The 18497-nt window shown below is 44.5% G+C and overlaps 1 protein-coding gene across 5 annotated transcripts in view; it reads right to left on the reverse strand.

The window, feature by feature from the left end:
* Positions 1-18497, reverse strand: part of LOC140738611 (phosphatidylinositol 3-kinase C2 domain-containing subunit gamma-like) — a 261872-nt gene that overhangs the window by 27832 nt on the left and 215543 nt on the right. For 4 of the 5 annotated variants that reach the window (XM_073066155.1, XM_073066156.1, XM_073066158.1 and 1 more), the window contains 3 exons: positions 12775-12892; positions 1681-1750; positions 1444-1544 (listed from right to left, as the gene is read on the reverse strand). In XM_073066155.1, coding sequence (XP_072922256.1) covers positions 1444-1544; positions 1681-1750; positions 12775-12892 — 289 coding nt within the window. Of the gene's footprint in view, positions 1-1364; positions 1545-1680; positions 1751-12774; positions 12893-18497 lie in introns of all 5 variants that reach the window. The other variant, XM_073066160.1, reaches the window with a different exon arrangement.

Here is an 18497-nt window from a genome sequence, read left to right on the forward strand (position 1 = left end):
CTGACATTCCCTCTTCTTACTTCTCCCATCAGGTAGAAGATAAACCACCAGGCTCAAGGACAGCTTCTATCCCGCTGTTATCAGACATGAATTGACCTCTTGTACAATAAGATGGAATCTTGGCCTCACAGTTTACCTCGATACGACCTTACCATTTGCCTGCAGGGCACATTTTTGGTAGTTCTTACACTTTATACTGCATTGTTATTGTTTCACCTTATTCTAGCTCAAAGCACTGTGCAATGATATGATCTGTGTAAACAATATGCTAGACAAGTATCTCTCTATATCTTGCCACATGTGACAATAATAACCAAAAAAAAACCCAACTCATCAGAGCAAAGATGGGGTTGATAGCTGTACTGTGTGTAGTTTTATATGGGTTAGTTACAGCTAACATCTATTCTTAGATGAGAATTGATACAAAGTGTTGTTGGTTTCCCTCAGTTACACATGGAATGAACAGGAATTAATCGCGCTTCTTGTGGAAACCTGACCAAAGAGAGGGCAGGAATTCTATTTGGGGCAGATGCTAAATAAGGGAGGCCTCAAATTCTTGAAAAAGAAGGTACATCACGGAAAGGTAATCTGCACTCCAAATTTACATGTGATCGCACTTATTTGTGCAGGAAGCAAGAAAAGGACAGGAAAATAGCCTTATTTTCCCAGAAAATTAAACTATTTTATTAATGCTCCATTGATCATTCGAAATATTGGGGCAGTACAGCCCATCAGCACTGATAATCTCAGATGGCATTTCAATGCAGGAAAGGGGAAGCACTTCAAGGTTGTATGTGATAAGGTGGGCCCCATCCCTTTTGTAAGTGGATACAAAGCCTCACTGTGCTCCAATCAAAGAGGAACAAGGATCTTGGGCTTTTCCTCAATCAGCTTCTTAAAGAACTGGATTATTTGGTCATTGATGTAACACTTGTTTGTAGGAGGTCATCAATGATTGAATTGGTTTCCTTGCCTGTTGGGTAATACCAGACTTACATAAAAAGTAGAAGCAGTAGTGACCTTTTGTCCCCTTGTGCTCGGTCTGGTCTTCAGTAGGATCATGGGTGAACTTTTACCTCAGTGTCACTTTCTTGCACTAACCTGCATTCTTAGATTCCTTAATATATCATCTTCTTCACTTGAAAAGCACACTGTGATTATCTGAACGGATCTACATGGTGTAAAAATGTTCTTACTTTAATAAAAATGACAAAGAAAACAGCAACTATACTCAGAACCCTGTGCCTAATGAATCAAAAGGGAAATTTTGTGCAGGTAATATTGATGGAGCATTATCTGGAGTGGATCATTATATGTAAATTCAGCACCGCAACAACCAAACAAGTGAGGGAGGGATTTTGCACCTTTGCATTTCTCTTACTGATAGAAAATTCTGCAGCGCAGCGTGTTTCAACACCTTGTGGATGTACAGTATGTTCTTACAATGTTTTTGATGTGCTTCACCATCACAGACAGCTTGCAGTTTGCCCAGGAGATTCGGAGCTGCGTGCTTGCTGACAAGTTCTCAGTGTGAAAGACAGCCTCTGAAAGACAAATAAGTGCATCAAATTGATCAACCATGGCTTGGAAGTATATGATGCATCTCCTGGTACTTTCTGTGTGCTGCATGAACTACAAGGAACACAGAATAATGAACAGGAATAGGTGCATTTTCAGTACCTGATGACGAAGACACTGAAGCTCTCTCATTGTTTGGAAAACAATGAAAAAAGGTATAGACAAGATCACTCTGCAAAATATGAAAAAAAATCCCGTTAGTGTCTATTGCACATACTGTATATTCTTCAAATCATTTGGATGATTTCCTTGCTGGCATTTCTACAACAGAATTCAATCTATACTGGAAAATCATGCAGAGAAGTGGATTCACTTGATAGAAAAATGCTGTGAATTTTCATAAGCAAACATTTCTGTCCAGAAATAATATAAACCAGTGCTAACCTGAAAACTTGGTTTTAATCCAACAACCAAGTCAAAGTGGTTCAAAGTAAGTGATTTGTTATTTAAAAAAATATTTTCTTTTTCTTGCGGGGTTCTCGGTGTCACTGGCAAGATCAGCATTTACTACAGATCTTTGATTACTATTGAACCTAGTGCTCGCTAGGCCATTTCAGAGGACATATAAGAGTCAACTAAAATGGGTGTGTCAGGCGTCATTGATAGGTCAGATGAAGTACAATGGATTCCTTCCCTGAAGGACAGTTGTGAACCAGATAGATTAATAACAATCTATCTCCTACTTAATTAAAGAAGGAAGAGCTCTGAATAGTTGATAGACAATGATAGCTCTGCTGTGTTAATACTTCCTCTCAATGGTGGGGGAGAGTTTGGTGCTGATTCTCGAGACAGAGAACTCTGGGGAAAAAAGTGACGTGGCAGACTTTAACATTGGATTCAATGAGTCGTTTTGCTTTGTTGGTCTCCACTCTCACTGTGTGACACCTTTCTGACCCTTTATTAGGAAGAGAGAGAACCTGTGGCATGTCAAATTTGTTGGGGTGAACGATTATCTTTTGTTGTACTGCAGATTGCGGTCTCTCTTTTGCTGTTGCTAGCTTGGTGTTTGGTGGGTGCTGATGCTTTTTGCGGAAATAAGTGGGGGCGGGGAGGATTGATGCTTTGCCACTGCTTGTGTATGGGAGGGGGAGAAGGGGCCTTTGGGGGTTTAATGTTTTTAATGTCACTCATTCTTTGGGGTAATCTGTTTTTTGTGGATGTTTGTGAAGAGCAAAAATTTCACATTGTATAATGTGTATATTCTCTGATATTCAATGGAACCATTTGAATCATTTATTTGACCATTTCAGCCCATGTACCAGCTGCTCTGAGTACAAAACAAACTTCACAGTGAAAAGCTGAGTTGAGTTTCAGAGAAAAAAAACTCGAGAGTTGATAATTAGAAAAATATTTCAAAATAAATGTGCTTGAATATCTGATTGTTTCCATTTTTTTGATTAACATTTGTATTTTTCAGAAATATAGTTATATCCTGAATTTGTGCCTTTAAGCTAAAGTAAACACGACTGATATTTTGAAACTACAAGTAAAACTTTGAGTTTCCAAATGAAACTTTAGTTGAGGCACATACATTCTCAGGACTTTTGAGTGTGAACCAGTAGATTTTTAGCACAATTGGATGTAACTCCTATTGAGACCCCAGCACACTTTCATTTTTATTTTACATGTTACACAGGAAAAGCTGAGGATAGTAACTTTACTTATGAACTCACTGAATTTAAAGGGAACACTGAGAATTCCTATACTATATTTCTATATACACTATATTACACTATATTTCTACACTATTCTTGGTTGGTGCGACTGTAACAAAACCCAATTTCCCTCGGGATCAATAAAGTATGTCTGTCTGTCTGAAAATCGGGTCCTAGGGAGTTTGGCATTGCAATTCAACTGATTTTAAAGAGAGCGTGGGTAACAGAACCTTATGAGGCATTTGCAGAACCATCAGGATTTCTGACCATTTAGATACTAGATTATTGGAATTTTACTGTGCACTGTCCTTTGTATTTAAGTCAGGGATAAATCTGCCGAACCAAGTTACTTTCAGAGCCTGACTTCTATTGGAAGCACAAGACTGATAGATTAGTCCTAAAAAGGGAGCAGTGTCATGAGGATCTTTTTGTACGTCAGTTCTCAAAATGGTCGCTTTAATTATGAGGCACACTTGTCTAGAAAATGGATTTCACCTTTATCTGATGTGCTTCTAAGTTTTAGATCTAATAGCAAATCAGAAGACCTCCCCCACCCAAGGAAAAAAATACAAGGCTTCTAAACTGTAAGGATGGTTTTCACCCTGATTACTGTATTAAAATGAAATCAGAATCACAGTCTTTTTTTATATTAGGACATACTGTGTAAGAATCAACTACACTGGGTAGGTCTGGAATCAGAGATAGGCCAGATGAAGTACAAGCAGATTCCTTCCCCGAAGGAGAGCTGTGAACTAGAAACAGGGTCATGTTCTTGAAGAACTTCCTCCATACTAGATGGAGTACAGCAGACAAAGAGAGAATTTGGTCTGGGAATGAGCTGAACAAGAATGGTCTGACAGCTGGCATTGACTCAACGGGATGAATGCCCCCTTCTTTATAATGACTTGGCACTCCAATTCACAAAATTGTCTTGAGTCCTGGAATTACCCCTTTAATATAATATCACAGAAAGAATAACCAAGGCAGTGTGACTATAGGTTCATTCTGGGTACACAGCCTTGCTGAAGTGAGAGGAAGGTTGTCTTCATGGTCCATTTTTAATGTTCTTTGCAAATTAAACTGAATGAATTCACTGCAAATCTGGACTACACTCCAGCACACAACTATTTCATATTGTGAAGAAAATTCTGGTATAAAAAATAACATTCTTGTTTATTCTAATTGTAGCTCAGGGTGTCAGGACTGGATTTAAATAAAGATGCAATCATATCTGAGATAACCTATTATATCTGGACCTAGGATGTCCACTACTCTGGCCATACCTTCTTCTCATTACTATCTTCAGGGAAGAGGTACAGCAGTCTAAAGATCCACTTAGTGTTTAGGGACAGCTTCATCCCCTCTGCCATCAGATTTCTGAATTGTCCTTGAACCCAATAACTTATATTTTGCTCTCTTTTTGCAGTAATTTAAACATATATTTCTTTATGTAACTTATAGTATTTTAATGCATTGCACTGTAATGCTGCCACAATAGTTGCAACAACAAATTTCACAACGTCAGTCAGTGTTAACTCTAATTCTGAATTATAAATTGTGGAACATTGACCAAATGTTTCATGCAAACTGCTGATGTTTGGTAGAGACTAACTGGTATATTTACTGAATACTGATTAGAATTGAGCTTGAAGATTCAGAAAGGAATCTGGGTGAGAATTTCAGCTGGCATATAGGTACATTTAATGTCAGAGAAATTTATACAATATACATGCTGGAATTTTATTTATTCACAAACATCCACGAACACAGAGGAGTGCTCCAAAGAATGAATGACAGTTAAATGTTAAAACCCCAAAGCCCCCCCCAGCTCCCCCTCCCACGCACAAGACATACACTTGCCTCCTATACACTCAGTGGCCACTTTATTAGGTACACCTGCTTGTTAGTGCAAATATCTAAACAGCCGATCACGTGGCATTAACTCAATGCGTAAGAGCATGCAGACTTGATCAAGAGGATCACTTGTTGTTCAGACCAAATATCAGAATGGGGAAGAAAAGTGATCTAAATGACTTTGACCATGGAATGATTGTTGGTGCCAGATGGGGTGGTTTGAGTATCTCAGAAACTGCTGGTCTCCTGGGATTTTCAGGCACAACAGTCTCTAGAGTTTACAGAGAATGGTGTGAGAAACAAAAAAAATCCAGTGAGCAGCTGTTCTGTGGGCAAATACACCTTGTCAATGAGAGAGGTCAGAGGAGAATGGCCAGACTGGTTCAAGCTGACAGGAAGATGAAAGTAACCCAAATAACCACGTCTTACAACAGTAGTGTACATAAGAGCTACTGCAGCAGAAGATCATGAACATACACCCAGTGTCCAGTTTATTAGGTACAGGAAGGTCTCCATCACTTTACGCTCCATGTCAGATGAACTGAATTTTGAACTCTGTGATCTGAATAATCTCATTTAGATTTTTTTACCTGTGATGAGGAAATATGGACTTACAATGCCTTGAAAAACCATTCAGCTTCGCAACAATTTTCACATTTTACCATCTCATTTTCTAAATTTAAAATATATTGAAGTAGGATGTTTGTGAGCTAATCTACAAAAACCATTGCACATCATGTCAAATCAAACGAAAAATTCCAAAACCTGTCAACGATTTACTAAAAGTTAAAAAACAAAAGTGTAAGGCTGAAAGAGTATTCATCCCCTTTGTAATTATTATGCTGTGGCAACCCACTTCCTAGCGCACTCGAACCGGCTCACAAATAGCCAGCGCGCCGGCATAAAGGCCAGTCCCAAAAGGGCACCAGGTCTGCTTCACTAACAACGGGAAAAGCTCGCGCGGGACTGTGAATACGTGCCTACTACAGCATCCGCGCCCGGGGAGGGCGGGATCAGGGAGGCTGTAAAGCGAGGCCGCGAAGTTCGAATAAAATCTTCTTTAACTGCAGTTTACCGACTCCATGTCGTTATTTCAGCGCTGCGTGTAGCAGACCGCTACAATTGGTGACCCCGACGGTCCAAACGATATTTGGGCCGAAGATGAACGACGCCGCACCTGTTCATGCAGTTTCGTTGAAACTGCCAAGCTTCTGGACGCTGCGACCTCACCTATGGTTCCAGCAAGCAGAAGCCCAATTCCACGTTCGGCAGATAACCTCAGAGGACACACGTTACTACTACGTGGTGAGCTCCCTCAACCAGGTCACAGCGGCCCAGGTTGAGGAGTTTGTACAGTCTCCCCCAGCGGATGGCAAGTACACGGAATTCAAAGCCCTGCTCCTAAGGACTTTTGGACTCTCACGGCGCGAGCGGGCTGCCCGTTTACTGCACCTGGATGGTTTGGGAGACAGACCTCCATCGGCTTTAATGAATGAGATGTTGTCTCTGGCCGGAGGACACAAGCCCTGCCTCATATTTGAGCAGGCATTCCTGGAGCAGCTGCCCGAGGACATACGCCTGCTGCTGTCCGGATTTCAGCGACCCCCGTAAGGTGGCGGCCCGGGTGGACTTGCTGTGGAACGCCAAGAAGGAGAGTGGGGCGTCCGTCGCACAGATCACCAGGCCACGCTCCCAGCAGCAAACCAGACCCGGCCCGGCCACAGAGCCCGCTAACCCCAGAGGCAGGGGTGGGGAGCCCAACGAATAATGGTGCTTCTACCACCAGCGGTGGGGCGCAGAAGCCCACCGCTGTAGCCTGCCCTGCAAGTTCCCGAGAAACACCAGGGCCAGCCGCCGCTGATGGCTACGGCGGCTGGCCAAATCGGGATAGCCTCCTGTATGTGTGGGACAAGCGGTCGGGACGCCGTTTTTTGGTTGACACCGGTGCCGAGATCAGTGTGTTACCTCCGACGAGTTATGACACCCGCAACAGGGCACCGGGTCCCCCCCTGAGGGTCGTGAACGGCAGCACAGTAAGGACCTACGGCACCCGTACGGTGCGGCTACAGTTCAGCTCCAGCTGGTTCACGAGGGACTTCACACTGGCCGCCGTAGCCCAACCGCTTCTGGGTGCGGATTTTTTGCGGGCTCACAGCCTACTGGTCGACCTGCCCAGGAAGAGACTGGTCCACGCCGAGACCTTTCAGATGTTCTCCCTGGGTGCAGCCCAGTTGCCAGCCCCTCACCTCGACTCCATCACGCTGTCTGACAATGACTTCACCAGGGTCCTGGCAGATTTCCCATCGGTTCTGGCACCGCAGTTCACGGCAGCCATGCCCCAACATGGCGTACAGCACCACATCCCGACCCAGGGACCACCCCTCCATGCCCGTGCTCGAAGGCTTCCCCCAGACAAGCTCCGACTGGTGAAGGAAGAGTTCAAGAGGATGGAGGAATTGGGGATCATCTGGCGGTCCGACAGCCCACGGGCCTCCCCCCTGCACATGGTGCCCAAAGCGACAGGGGGCTGGAGACCATGCGGCGACTACCGCAGGCTGAACGAGGCTACAACACCGGACCGCTACCCTGTGCCGCACATTCAGGATTTTGCAGCAAACCTGCACGGCGCACGGATCTTCTCCAAGGTAGACCTCGTCCGGGGATACCATCAAATCCCGATGCATCCGGACGACGTCCCCAAAACGGCACTCATCACCCCGTTCGGCCTTTTCGAGTTCCTCCGCATGCTGTTCGGCCTGAAGAATGCCGCACAGATGTTCCAGCGGTTGATGGACGCGACCGGGACTTCGTTTTCATCCATTTGGATGACATCCTCATAGCAAGCAGCAGTCGTCAGGAGCATCTGTCCCACCTCCGTCAACTCTACGCCCGACTGAGTGAATACGGTCTAACAATCAACCCAGCCAAATGCCAGTTCGGGCTCAACACCATCGACTTTCTGGGCCACAGGATTACTAAAGACGGGGAAACCCCTCTGCCCGCTAAGGTAGACGCAGTCCGCCATTTTCCCCAACCCACCACGATCAAAGGCCTTCAGGAATTCGTGGGTATGGTAAATTTCTACCACCGCTTCCTCCCTTCAGCTGCCCGAATCATGCGCCCCCTGTTCGCCCTGATGTCGGGTCCGGGCAAGGACATTACCTGGGAAAAGGAGTCCGCTGCCGCTTTAATTACAACGAAAGAAGCTTTGGCAAATGCCGCGATGCTAGTGCACCCCAGAACGGACGTCCCTACCGCCCTCACAGTGGACGCATCTAACACGGCAGTCGGTGGGGTGCTGGAACAACTCATCAAGGGTCGCTGGCAACCCCTGGCATTTTTCAGCAAACACCTGCGGCCACCCGAGCTCAAATACAGTGCTTTCGACCGGGAACTGTTGGCGCTATACCTGGCAATCCGGCATTTCAGGTACTTCTTAGAAGGTAGGCCCTTCACCGCGTTCACGGACCACAAGCCGCTTACCTTTACGTTCACGAAGGTGTCCGATCCCTGGTCGTCCCGCCAGCAGCGCCATCTGTCCTACATCTCTGAATACACGACGGATGTCCGGCACGTCTCGGGTAAGGACAATGTCGTGGCGGACGCGCTCTCTCGCCCTAACATTCATGCCCTTTCCCAAGGGGTAAACTTTGAGGCGCTGGCAGAGGCGCAGCAGGCAGATGAGGAGATCCCTACTTACAGAACCACAGTCTCTGGTTTGCAGCTCCAGGACCTCCCCGTAGGCCCAGGTGAGAGGACCCTACTCTCTGACGTCACCACCGGCCAACCCCGTCCCGTTGTCCCGGCAAACTGGCGGCGCCGTGTTTCCGACTCCATTTATAACTTAGCGCACCCCTCCAGCAGGACAACTGTCCGGATGGTCTCCAGCAGGTTTGTTTGGCACGGACTCCGCAAGCAGGTCAGTGAATGGGCCAAAGCGAGCATGCACTGCCAGACGGCCAAGGTGCAGCGGCACAACAAAGCTCTGCCATAGCAGTTCCACCCCACCTACCGGCGTTTCGACCACATTCATGTGGATATCGTGGGCCCCCTGCCAGTGTCGCGCGGAGCGTAGCACTTCCTGACTATCGTGGACCGGTTCACAAGATGGCCAGAGGTGATCCCGCTCACTGACACCACCTCCGAATCTTGCGCCCGGGCACTGATCACCACCTGGGTGTCCTGCTTTGGTGTACTGCCCACATTACCTCCGACAGAGGCGCCCAGTTCACCTCCGGCCTGTGGTCAGCTATGGCCAGCCTTCTGGGGACACAGCTGCACCACACAACTGCCTACCACCCACAGTCGAACGGCCTGGTGGAGCGTTTCCACCATCACCTAAAGTCGGCTCTCATGGCCCGCCTGCGAGGAGCTAACTGGGTGGACGAGCTTCCCTGGGTCCTACTCGGCATCCGCACGGCGCCCAAAGACGATCTGCACGCCTCCTCGGCCGAGTTGGTGTACGGCACACCCCTGGTTGTCCCCGGGGAGTTCATACCAGCCCCAAGGGGGCACGACGAAGTACCTGCAGCAGTCCTGGGCAGACTACGCGAGAGGCTCGGCAACCTGGCCCCCATACCCACTTCGCAGAATGGGCAGAACCCGACCTGCGTACCCAAAGACCTGCAGAACTGTAAGTTTGTGTTTGAACGAAGGGGTGGGCATCGGCCTCCGCTGCAACGGCCCTACGAGGGGCTATTTACGGTGCTCAGGAACAACGGGTCCACGTTCGTGCTGAACGTTGGGGGGAGAGAGGAGGTTTTCACGGTGGACCGACTCAAACCGGCCCATGTGGACTTGGCGCAGCCGGTCGAGTTTCCGGCACCGCGGCGCAGAGGCCGACCTCCCAAACAGGGTCCGGCCCAGACTGTGGACATTGGGGGGTGTATTCCCGGTTCTGGGAGGGGGGGGGTTATGTGGCGACCCACTTCCTAGCGCACTCGAACCGGCTCACAAATAGCCAGCGCGCCGGCATAAAGGCCAGTCCCAAAAGGGCGCCAGGTCTGCTTCACTAACAACGGGAAAAGCTCACGCGGGACTGTGAGTACGTGCCTCCTACAGCATCTGCGCGTGGGACAGGACTGTGAATACGTGCCTCCTACAGCATCCGCGCCCGGGGAGGGCGGGATCAGGGAGGCTGTAAAGCGAGGCTGCGAAGTTCGAATAAAATCTTCTTTAATTGCAGTTTACCGACTCCATGTCGTTATTTTAGCGCTGCATGTAGCACATCGCTACAATGCCAACTTTTCTCGTGTGCAATACTATGTATTAACTTATTAACTCACCTAATTTGTTGAAGTAGAAAATTGGAGGCTCACCTATTTTCAATGAATTTATAAGAATAAATACCTCCTCTCTCTGTAAAGTCAAACAGTATGGTAGATTTTCAACAGGCCAAGCCAAACTGAAGACAAAGAGCGTTCAAGACAAGCCAGAGAAATGATGATAGAGAAGTACAAATTTTGGGAAGTGTACAAAAACATTTCAAAGGCACTGAACGTACCTCAGAGCTCAGTGCAATTCATCATGAAAAAATGGAAACCACGGCCACACTGCCTAGAACAGGCAGTCCCTCTAAAATTAGTTGCTGGAGAAGAATGCACTGGTAAGAGAGGCTACTGTAATGCCAATAGCCACAGATCAGTGGCTGCAACTGGAGATGAGGTGAATTACTCCACTGAGGTGAATGTCTTGGACAAAGAGGGTATTTATGGAAGAGGGGCAAGGAGGAAGCCTTGGCTAATAAAAAAGCATACCTAAGCCCATATAGGCTTTGCAAAGCATCACTTAAAGTGTACTGTAAATATGTGGAAGATGGTCTTGTGGTCAGATGAGACTAAATTGGAACATTTTGTCCTAAAGACTAATTGGTACGTGTGGTGTAAACCTAATGCTACACATCAGCCAGGTAACACCATCCCTACTGTAATGTGGTGGAGGTAGCATCATGGTGGTGGGATGCTCTTCAGTAGCCAAAATTGGAAATTTTGTGAAGATTGATGGGAAGTTGAATACTGCTAAATGCAGAGAGGTTCTGGATAAAGATGTACTAGCCTCTGCCCGAATGTTTGAACAGTGGAGGAAATTTGCCTTTCTGAAGAAAACTGATGTCCTTGAGTGGCTCAGTCAGAGACCTGAAACTAACCCGATTGAACATTCCGGCAAGTCCTCAAGATTGCTGTCCACCGCTGCTCCCCAACTAACCTGGCACAGCTTGATCAGTTTTGCAAGGAGGAATGGGCAAATCTTGCTCTATCACATTGTGCAAAGCTAATAGAGACTTATTGAAAAAAACTACTGGCCGTAATAGCTGCGAGAAGTGGTTTGACTAAGTACTAAACAAAGAGTGATGAATACTTTTGTACTGCTGACATTCCAGTTTCTGAATTTTTAGTTTTTCATGCTTTACGATATTCTCTGTTTTTCGGACTCTACTGTGATAAAGGGAGCATGTGATTCACAAGTAAGAATTCTCAGTTAAATTGATCATAATCCCTGGTTGTAATACTCATCTCTGTGAACAAATGGTTGGGGACTGAATACATTTGCAAGGCACTGTCTGTATAACACATAAAGTAACTTAAGCCATTTTACTTTCTTTCTGCTTTAGTCCTGCGGCAATTGCAATTGAAATTCCAAGCATAACTGATGGCAGAACATTGTGAGGGAATGGGTACAGCTAATATGGTACGGGGACCATGGATCAATATACACAAAGAAGGGAAAGAACACATGACATGATGCTATTGGGAAAGAGCTTTTGTCTTCAAGCAAATGCCAAGATCATTCTGCTTGCCTAATAATTCATCATTGTCCATTCCAATGACAGTGGTACCAAAGGTTTACACTCCTGTTTTCTCATTTTCAACTGGATGTCATTATGAGCAATTTGAACGAGTTCTCATCTGCCATTAAGTGTGCATTCATTTAATGGAATTAGGTATAAACCATAAACATTATTGTTTTTTGGGGCTCTGGGAGTTGTACAGTGCAGTTAAAACTTAATTGGAATTGAACCCCTGGGATGAAACTCTGGACATTCTGCATATTCATTCTGCAAATATCATTCTCCTCGCATTGTTGACTGAAATATTTTTGCCAGTAATGCCTTGAACAAAGCTTTCACAGTTTTGTATGAATGTTAAAGTTAATTATAGCTGAAATATTTTTGGATCAATATTAATACAGATGACATTAATTCGATTAAAGAGGTTAAATCTTGGAGCAATGAAATCAATACATACAATGATTTTTTTTGTTAGATATGTATTTGGATGCAATGAATAGAGATTGGGATCATACATATAATTATAGGTAAGTAGTGAAAGATTGTTTTTAATGGTTGGTAAATTGTTAACAGGAGAGAAAGGATGGAGGATAATTACAAGGAGAATGAAGTGGAATGATAGAAGATTTATTTTCATTGCAGAAGATTATTGGAGCATGAAATAGGGGATGATGAATAACTATTCAAGCAGTGAATGTAACAATTTGAAAGGGAACTTTGTGCACACGTGAAGTTGGATGATATCGAAGAATGCATGAAGAGACTGGGAGGGAGGAGAGGAGCAGAACGTTCCACATGAAGAGCTGACACTAGATGCATTGCGATGGATTGATTGGTCCTCTCCTTTGTTCAACATTCCCCATTTAACTCTCCTAGCACTGACATTTTACACAGACTTACCTTGGCAACATGAGGCGATCCGTTCAGTAAATATCTCACATATGCATTTAGTTCATCCTTTCTTTTCCTCGCCAATTCCCTTCCCTTAGACAATTCTATCAGAGGCTTGTAAGGAAATCTGGAACACAGACATTCGCAACCGTCACTTTTTTCTTCAAAATACTGTACATACACTATTGGAAGAAATGTATCAGCAGAAAGGCTTAAATGTTAACATAAGAAGAGAAAATGCAGAAAATACTTATCAGCTCAGGTAGCAACTGTGGAAAAAGAAACTGAATTAACACCAAATAATTTTTATCAGAAGATGTAAAGTTATTTTGCAGTCCTGGTTAGGCTGATAAGAATAGATTAGATTCAACTTTATTGTCATTGTGCCGAGTACAGATACAAAGCCAAATGAAATGCAATTAGCATCTAACCAGAAATGCAAAGAATAGTGTTATTTACAAAATAACTGTGAATAAATAAGTGCTACAGCACACAAATATAAAAGTACTGAGACAGTACAATATGGGTGCATGCTGCTTAGCGCTGTGATGTGAGGTTCAGCAGGGTCACAGCCTCAGGGAAGAAGCTCTTCCTGTGCCTGCTGGTATGGGAGCAAAGGCTCCTGTAGCACCTACCGAGTGGGAGGAGAGTAAAAAGTCCATGAGTTGTGTCCTTGATAATACTTTTCGCCCTGCCCAGGCAGTGTTTATGATAAATGTTCTCAAAGGTGGGCAATTGGGTGCCGATAATCCGCTGGGCAGTTTTCACTGCATGCTGGAGTGCTTTGCGGTCCGATACGGGACAATTGCCATCCGGAATATTGCATTCAATCCTGGCCACCCAGTTACAGGAAGGATGTGCAAGCTTTGGAAAGGGTGCAGAAGAAGTTCACCAGAATACTGCTAGGATTAGAGCACGCATACTATAAACAAGGTTGTTTTCTCTGGACTGACAGAGGCTAAGAGGAGACCTGATACAGGTACTGTGCTCAGTTCTGGTCGCCTCGCTACAGGAAGGATGTCGAAACCATAGAAAGGGTGCAAAGGAGATTTACAAGGATGTTGCCTGGATTGGGGAGCATGCCTTATGAGAATAGGTTGAGTGAACTCGGCTTTTTCTTCTGGTGACCCGATAGAGGTGAACAAGAGGCATTGATCGTGTGGATAGTCAGAGGCTTTTCCCCAGGGCTGAGATGGCTAGCACGGGAGGGCACAGTTTTAAGGCGCTTGGAAGTAAGTACAGAGGAGATGTTGGGGGTAAGTTTTTTTACGCAGAGAGCGGTGACTACATGGAATGGGTGATGGTGGTGGAAGCAGATACAATAGGGTCTATTAAGAGACTCCTGGATAGGTACATAGAGCTTAGAAAAACAGAGGCCTGTGGGTAACCCCAGGTAATTTCTGAGGAAAGGACATGTTCGGCACAGCTTTGTGGGCTAAAGGACCTGTATTGTGCTGTAGGTTTTCTATGTTTCTAAATTTGTAAAGTAATATGATGGATAGACAGATGGTCACTATCTTTTCCCCAGGTTGAAATATCTAATACTGGAGGGCATGCTTTTAAAGTAAGGGGAAACATTCAAAGGAGATTTGTGATGCAAGTTTTTTTTACAGAGAGTGGTGGGTGCTGGGGTGGTGGTGGAGGCGGATATGATTGAGGCATTTAAAACTCTCTTAGACAGGCAATGGATATGCAGTAGATGGAATGATATGGACAATGTGCAGGCAGAAGGAATTTGTTTAATTAGGCATCATTAGACTAATTAGTTCAGTGCATCATTGGCTGAGGACCCTGTGCCTGTGCTGTACTGTTCTATGTTTAACTAGGAAAATAAAGTTTCCAGTTTCAGAGAAAAGAAGGAAAGGGGAGAGAGCAATGAGGAAAAGCGGTGAGGATAGGTGAGACTGAGTGACACAAATGGTAGTAATATTGGATGAAGGTTTATAAAAGAAGAAATGAATGAAATCCAGAATACCTTGCTAAGAGAGAAAAACAGAGAATTGCGGACTCAAACAATAATCTTCACAATAGCTTCCAATATATCATAAACAGCTAGCCTTCTGTGTTCCTGTTTAAGCCTACTGGCCAGCTCATGGCCCTGATGATTATGAGGGTTGCTGCCTCCACCATCCTTTTGGGTACATCCACATCTGTAACAGAGCAACATGTCCACTCCCAGCAGCATGCATACCAATCAGTGACACAACAGATACTGATGCTGGAATGTGGAGCAACACACAAAATGCAAAAGGAACTCAGCAGGTCAGGCCGTATCTGTGGAGGGAAATGGACAGTCAACGATTCAGATCGTGACCCTCCATCTTGACTGAAAGATAGAGGGGAGATAAAGAGGTGAGGAGAAGGTTCAAAGTTCAATGTAGATTTTATTATCAGGGTACACCATATACAACCCTGAGATTTATTTCCTTGTGAGCATATGCAGTAAATCTATAAAAAAGTAACTATAACAGGATGAATGAAAGATCAACCAGAGTGCAGAAGGCTGACAAACTGTGCATCTGTGCAAATACAGATTTGATGGTTGGCGCGTGGCCTAGTGGATAAGGCATCGGTCTAGTGATCTGAAGGTCCTGGTTCGAGCCTCACCTAAGGCAGCGTGTTGTGTCCTTGAGCAAGATGTTTAACAACACATTGCTCTGCGACGTCACCGGTGCCAAGCTGCATGGGTCCTAGTGCCCTTCCCTTGGACAACATCGGTGGCGTGGAGAGGGGAAGGCCTGCAGCTCGGGCAACTGCCTGTCTCCCATACAACCCTGCCCAGGCCTGCGCCCTGGAAACCTTCCAAGGTGCAAATCCATGGTCTCACGAGACTAACGGATGCCTATGTATGAACTATAATGGCACCAGCAAGAAGAAGGCATGAGCTGGGTGCTGGGATGGTATGGGGCAAGAGCTGACAGGCAATAGATGAGGAGGGGTGATAGGGAGATAGAGCAGGGAAGAGTGGAAATTACAACAGAAACTGAAGCTGGAGGCAGATGATGGAATCTGATAATTGAAGCATGCTGAGTACCAGATTCAGGTTAATTTTTCAGATGTACATGGAAACATACAGTGAAAAGCATAGTTTGCATTAACAACGAACACAACCTAAGGATATGCTGGGGACAGCCAGTAAGTGTCACCACACGTTACAGTGCCCACATAGTATACTCACAACATAGCATGGAGCTTTTCCAGCATTAGTAGCAAATGAGCTGAACTGCAGATATCGTTAAGATATTAGCTAGCATGCAAGAGGAAAGAGAGATTTTCACTTCATTATTTTGGCTATTATAGAATATGCAATAGAAGGCTAAATCTCATCATCTTCAATTCATGCATGAGAGAAGAGACAATTTTGACTGGACTTGAACATTGCTGTTTTGAACATCATCCCAAGCAATTACCTGCAATTACTTCCTTTGAAATGCAATACATAGTAAGTGCGGCAAATAGTTTGCACACCTCAGTTTACTGTAAACAACAGTAGGATGAGCACCTTGCAAACTTGCATTTGATGGTTTTGGTAAAGAAAGAAATTTTGCAAGAGTAGGGAGCTTCCTGTGCTTTGAATAGCTCTATTAGATATTTAAAACTTAACAAAACAGGCAAGAGGGACCTTTGTTGTAATCGCTCTGCCTGGAGGATGTAACTTTCAGCCCTATTTCAATTCTACACGAGCTAGGAAATATCCCAGCAACCCCTGCATTACAGCAGCTGGCTGATGGAAATTCACAAATCACAGCCAAAAATATGAGGCATGGAATAAAAATTCACTCTCATGTAATTTATGTGGAGTGAACGAAATAAAATAAACACAAATTCAATTTATTTTTCAGACACATGCGCAGATCACGTTGCTTCACATTACGGAAAAGCATGACGGTCTGTTTTCTAGGAATTCAACCCCTTTGTGATGAAAGGGTGTTTGCATTCAAGTCCTAGGGTTGGAACAAAGATGAAACTGTTTGTTGGTTGAACTTAGCAAGCAGTCACCTTCTAATTGGTATTTCAGCACCAACTGTACTTGATACTGACCATCCCGGTACACATTGTTCCATCAAAAATTAGTATAGTCAACACAAGTTGAGAATCCAAGCACCAAGGAGATGGGAAGCTATCATGGGAAGCTATCTTAGCTTAGTTGTTAAAATGGATGCATATAAGGTTATCTCCTTGCTGGGGCATGAAAATAGGGAGAGAGAAGGGAAATAATTAAAAATGACTGAGTAGATGCCAGGGAAGGTCACACGTACCCTGGGAGCAATGCAATGAATGCAGCAATTCAGTAAAGAATTCACTATCAGGTACTGACATGTATCTGAAATATCACCTTCATTATACCTGTCCAAGAAGGTGTGCCATTTAAATTGGTCTCCTCTAATGATACAAAACCCAGCTGAGAAATATCACAGTTTGGTTTACAACACTACCCTGGTCATATAAAGCTGAGTGCACAATTGGTCAATTCAATTGACTCTCTCTGTGCTGGACAGTACAAAGTTCAAAGTAAATTTAATAGTAAAGTATATATATTCACAATATACAACCCTGAGATTCATTTTCATGTGGGCATACTCAATAAATACATAATAGAATAATAATCATAATAGAACCAATGAAAGACTGCATCATTTTGGGCATTCAACCAGTGTGCTAAAGACAACAAATTACAAATACAAAAGGAAAAAAAGAAATAATAATAACAATAATAATAATAATAATAAATGAATAAGCAATAAATATTGAGAACATGAGATGACTAGTTCATAAGTTGCGGGAGCAGTTCAGTGACGGGGCAAGTGAAGTTGAGTGAAATTATCCCCTTTGGTTTAAGAGCCTGATGATTGAAGAGCAATAACTGTTCTTGAATCTGGTGGTGTGAGTCCTGAGGCTCCTGTACCTTCTTCCTGATGGCAGCAGTGAGAAGAGAGCATGACCTGGATGGTGAGAATCTCTGATGATGCATGCTGCTTTCCTGTGACAACACTTTGCGTAGATGTCATCAGCAGTGGCGAGGGCATTACCTGTGTTGGACTGGGCTGTATCCATTACTTTTTGTAGGATTTTTCTATTCAAGGGCTTTGGTGTTTTCATACTTGACTGTGATGCAACCAGTCAATATACTCTCCACTACATACCTATCAAAGTTTGTCAAAATTTTGGCTGTCATGCTGAATCTTTGTGAACAGCTAAGGAAGTAGAGGCACTTACTTCTAAATTGCATTCTTCTAAATTGCACTTATACGTTGCGGCCAGGACAGGGTCTCTGAAATGATAACACTGAGGAATTTAAAGTTTCTGACCTTCTCCATCTCTGATCCTCTTGATGAAGTCTGGCTGATGGACTTCTGGTTTCCTCCTGAAGTCAATAATCAGCTCCCTCTTCTTGCTGACATTGAGTAACAGGTTGTCGTTATGGCAGCACCCAGCCAGATTTTCAATCTCCCTCTTATATGCTGCTTCGTGACAACCCTTGATTCAGCCTAAGGGAGTGTTGTTGCCAGTGAACTTGAATATGCCAATGGAGCTGTGCTTGGTCATAAGTGTAAAGTGAGCAGAGCAGGGGCTACGCACACAGCCTTGTGGTGCACCTATGCTGATGGAGATTGAGGAAGAGTTGCTGTTGCCAATCCGAACTAAATGGAGTCTGCAAGTGAGGAAGTCAAGGATCCAATTGCACAAGTAAGTAATCATGCTAAGGAATTGAAGTTTATTGATTAGTTTTG

This window comes from Hemitrygon akajei, chromosome 14, assembly GCF_048418815.1.
Source record: "Hemitrygon akajei chromosome 14, sHemAka1.3, whole genome shotgun sequence".
In the NCBI taxonomy this organism is placed as follows: domain Eukaryota; kingdom Metazoa; phylum Chordata; class Chondrichthyes; order Myliobatiformes; family Dasyatidae; genus Hemitrygon; species Hemitrygon akajei.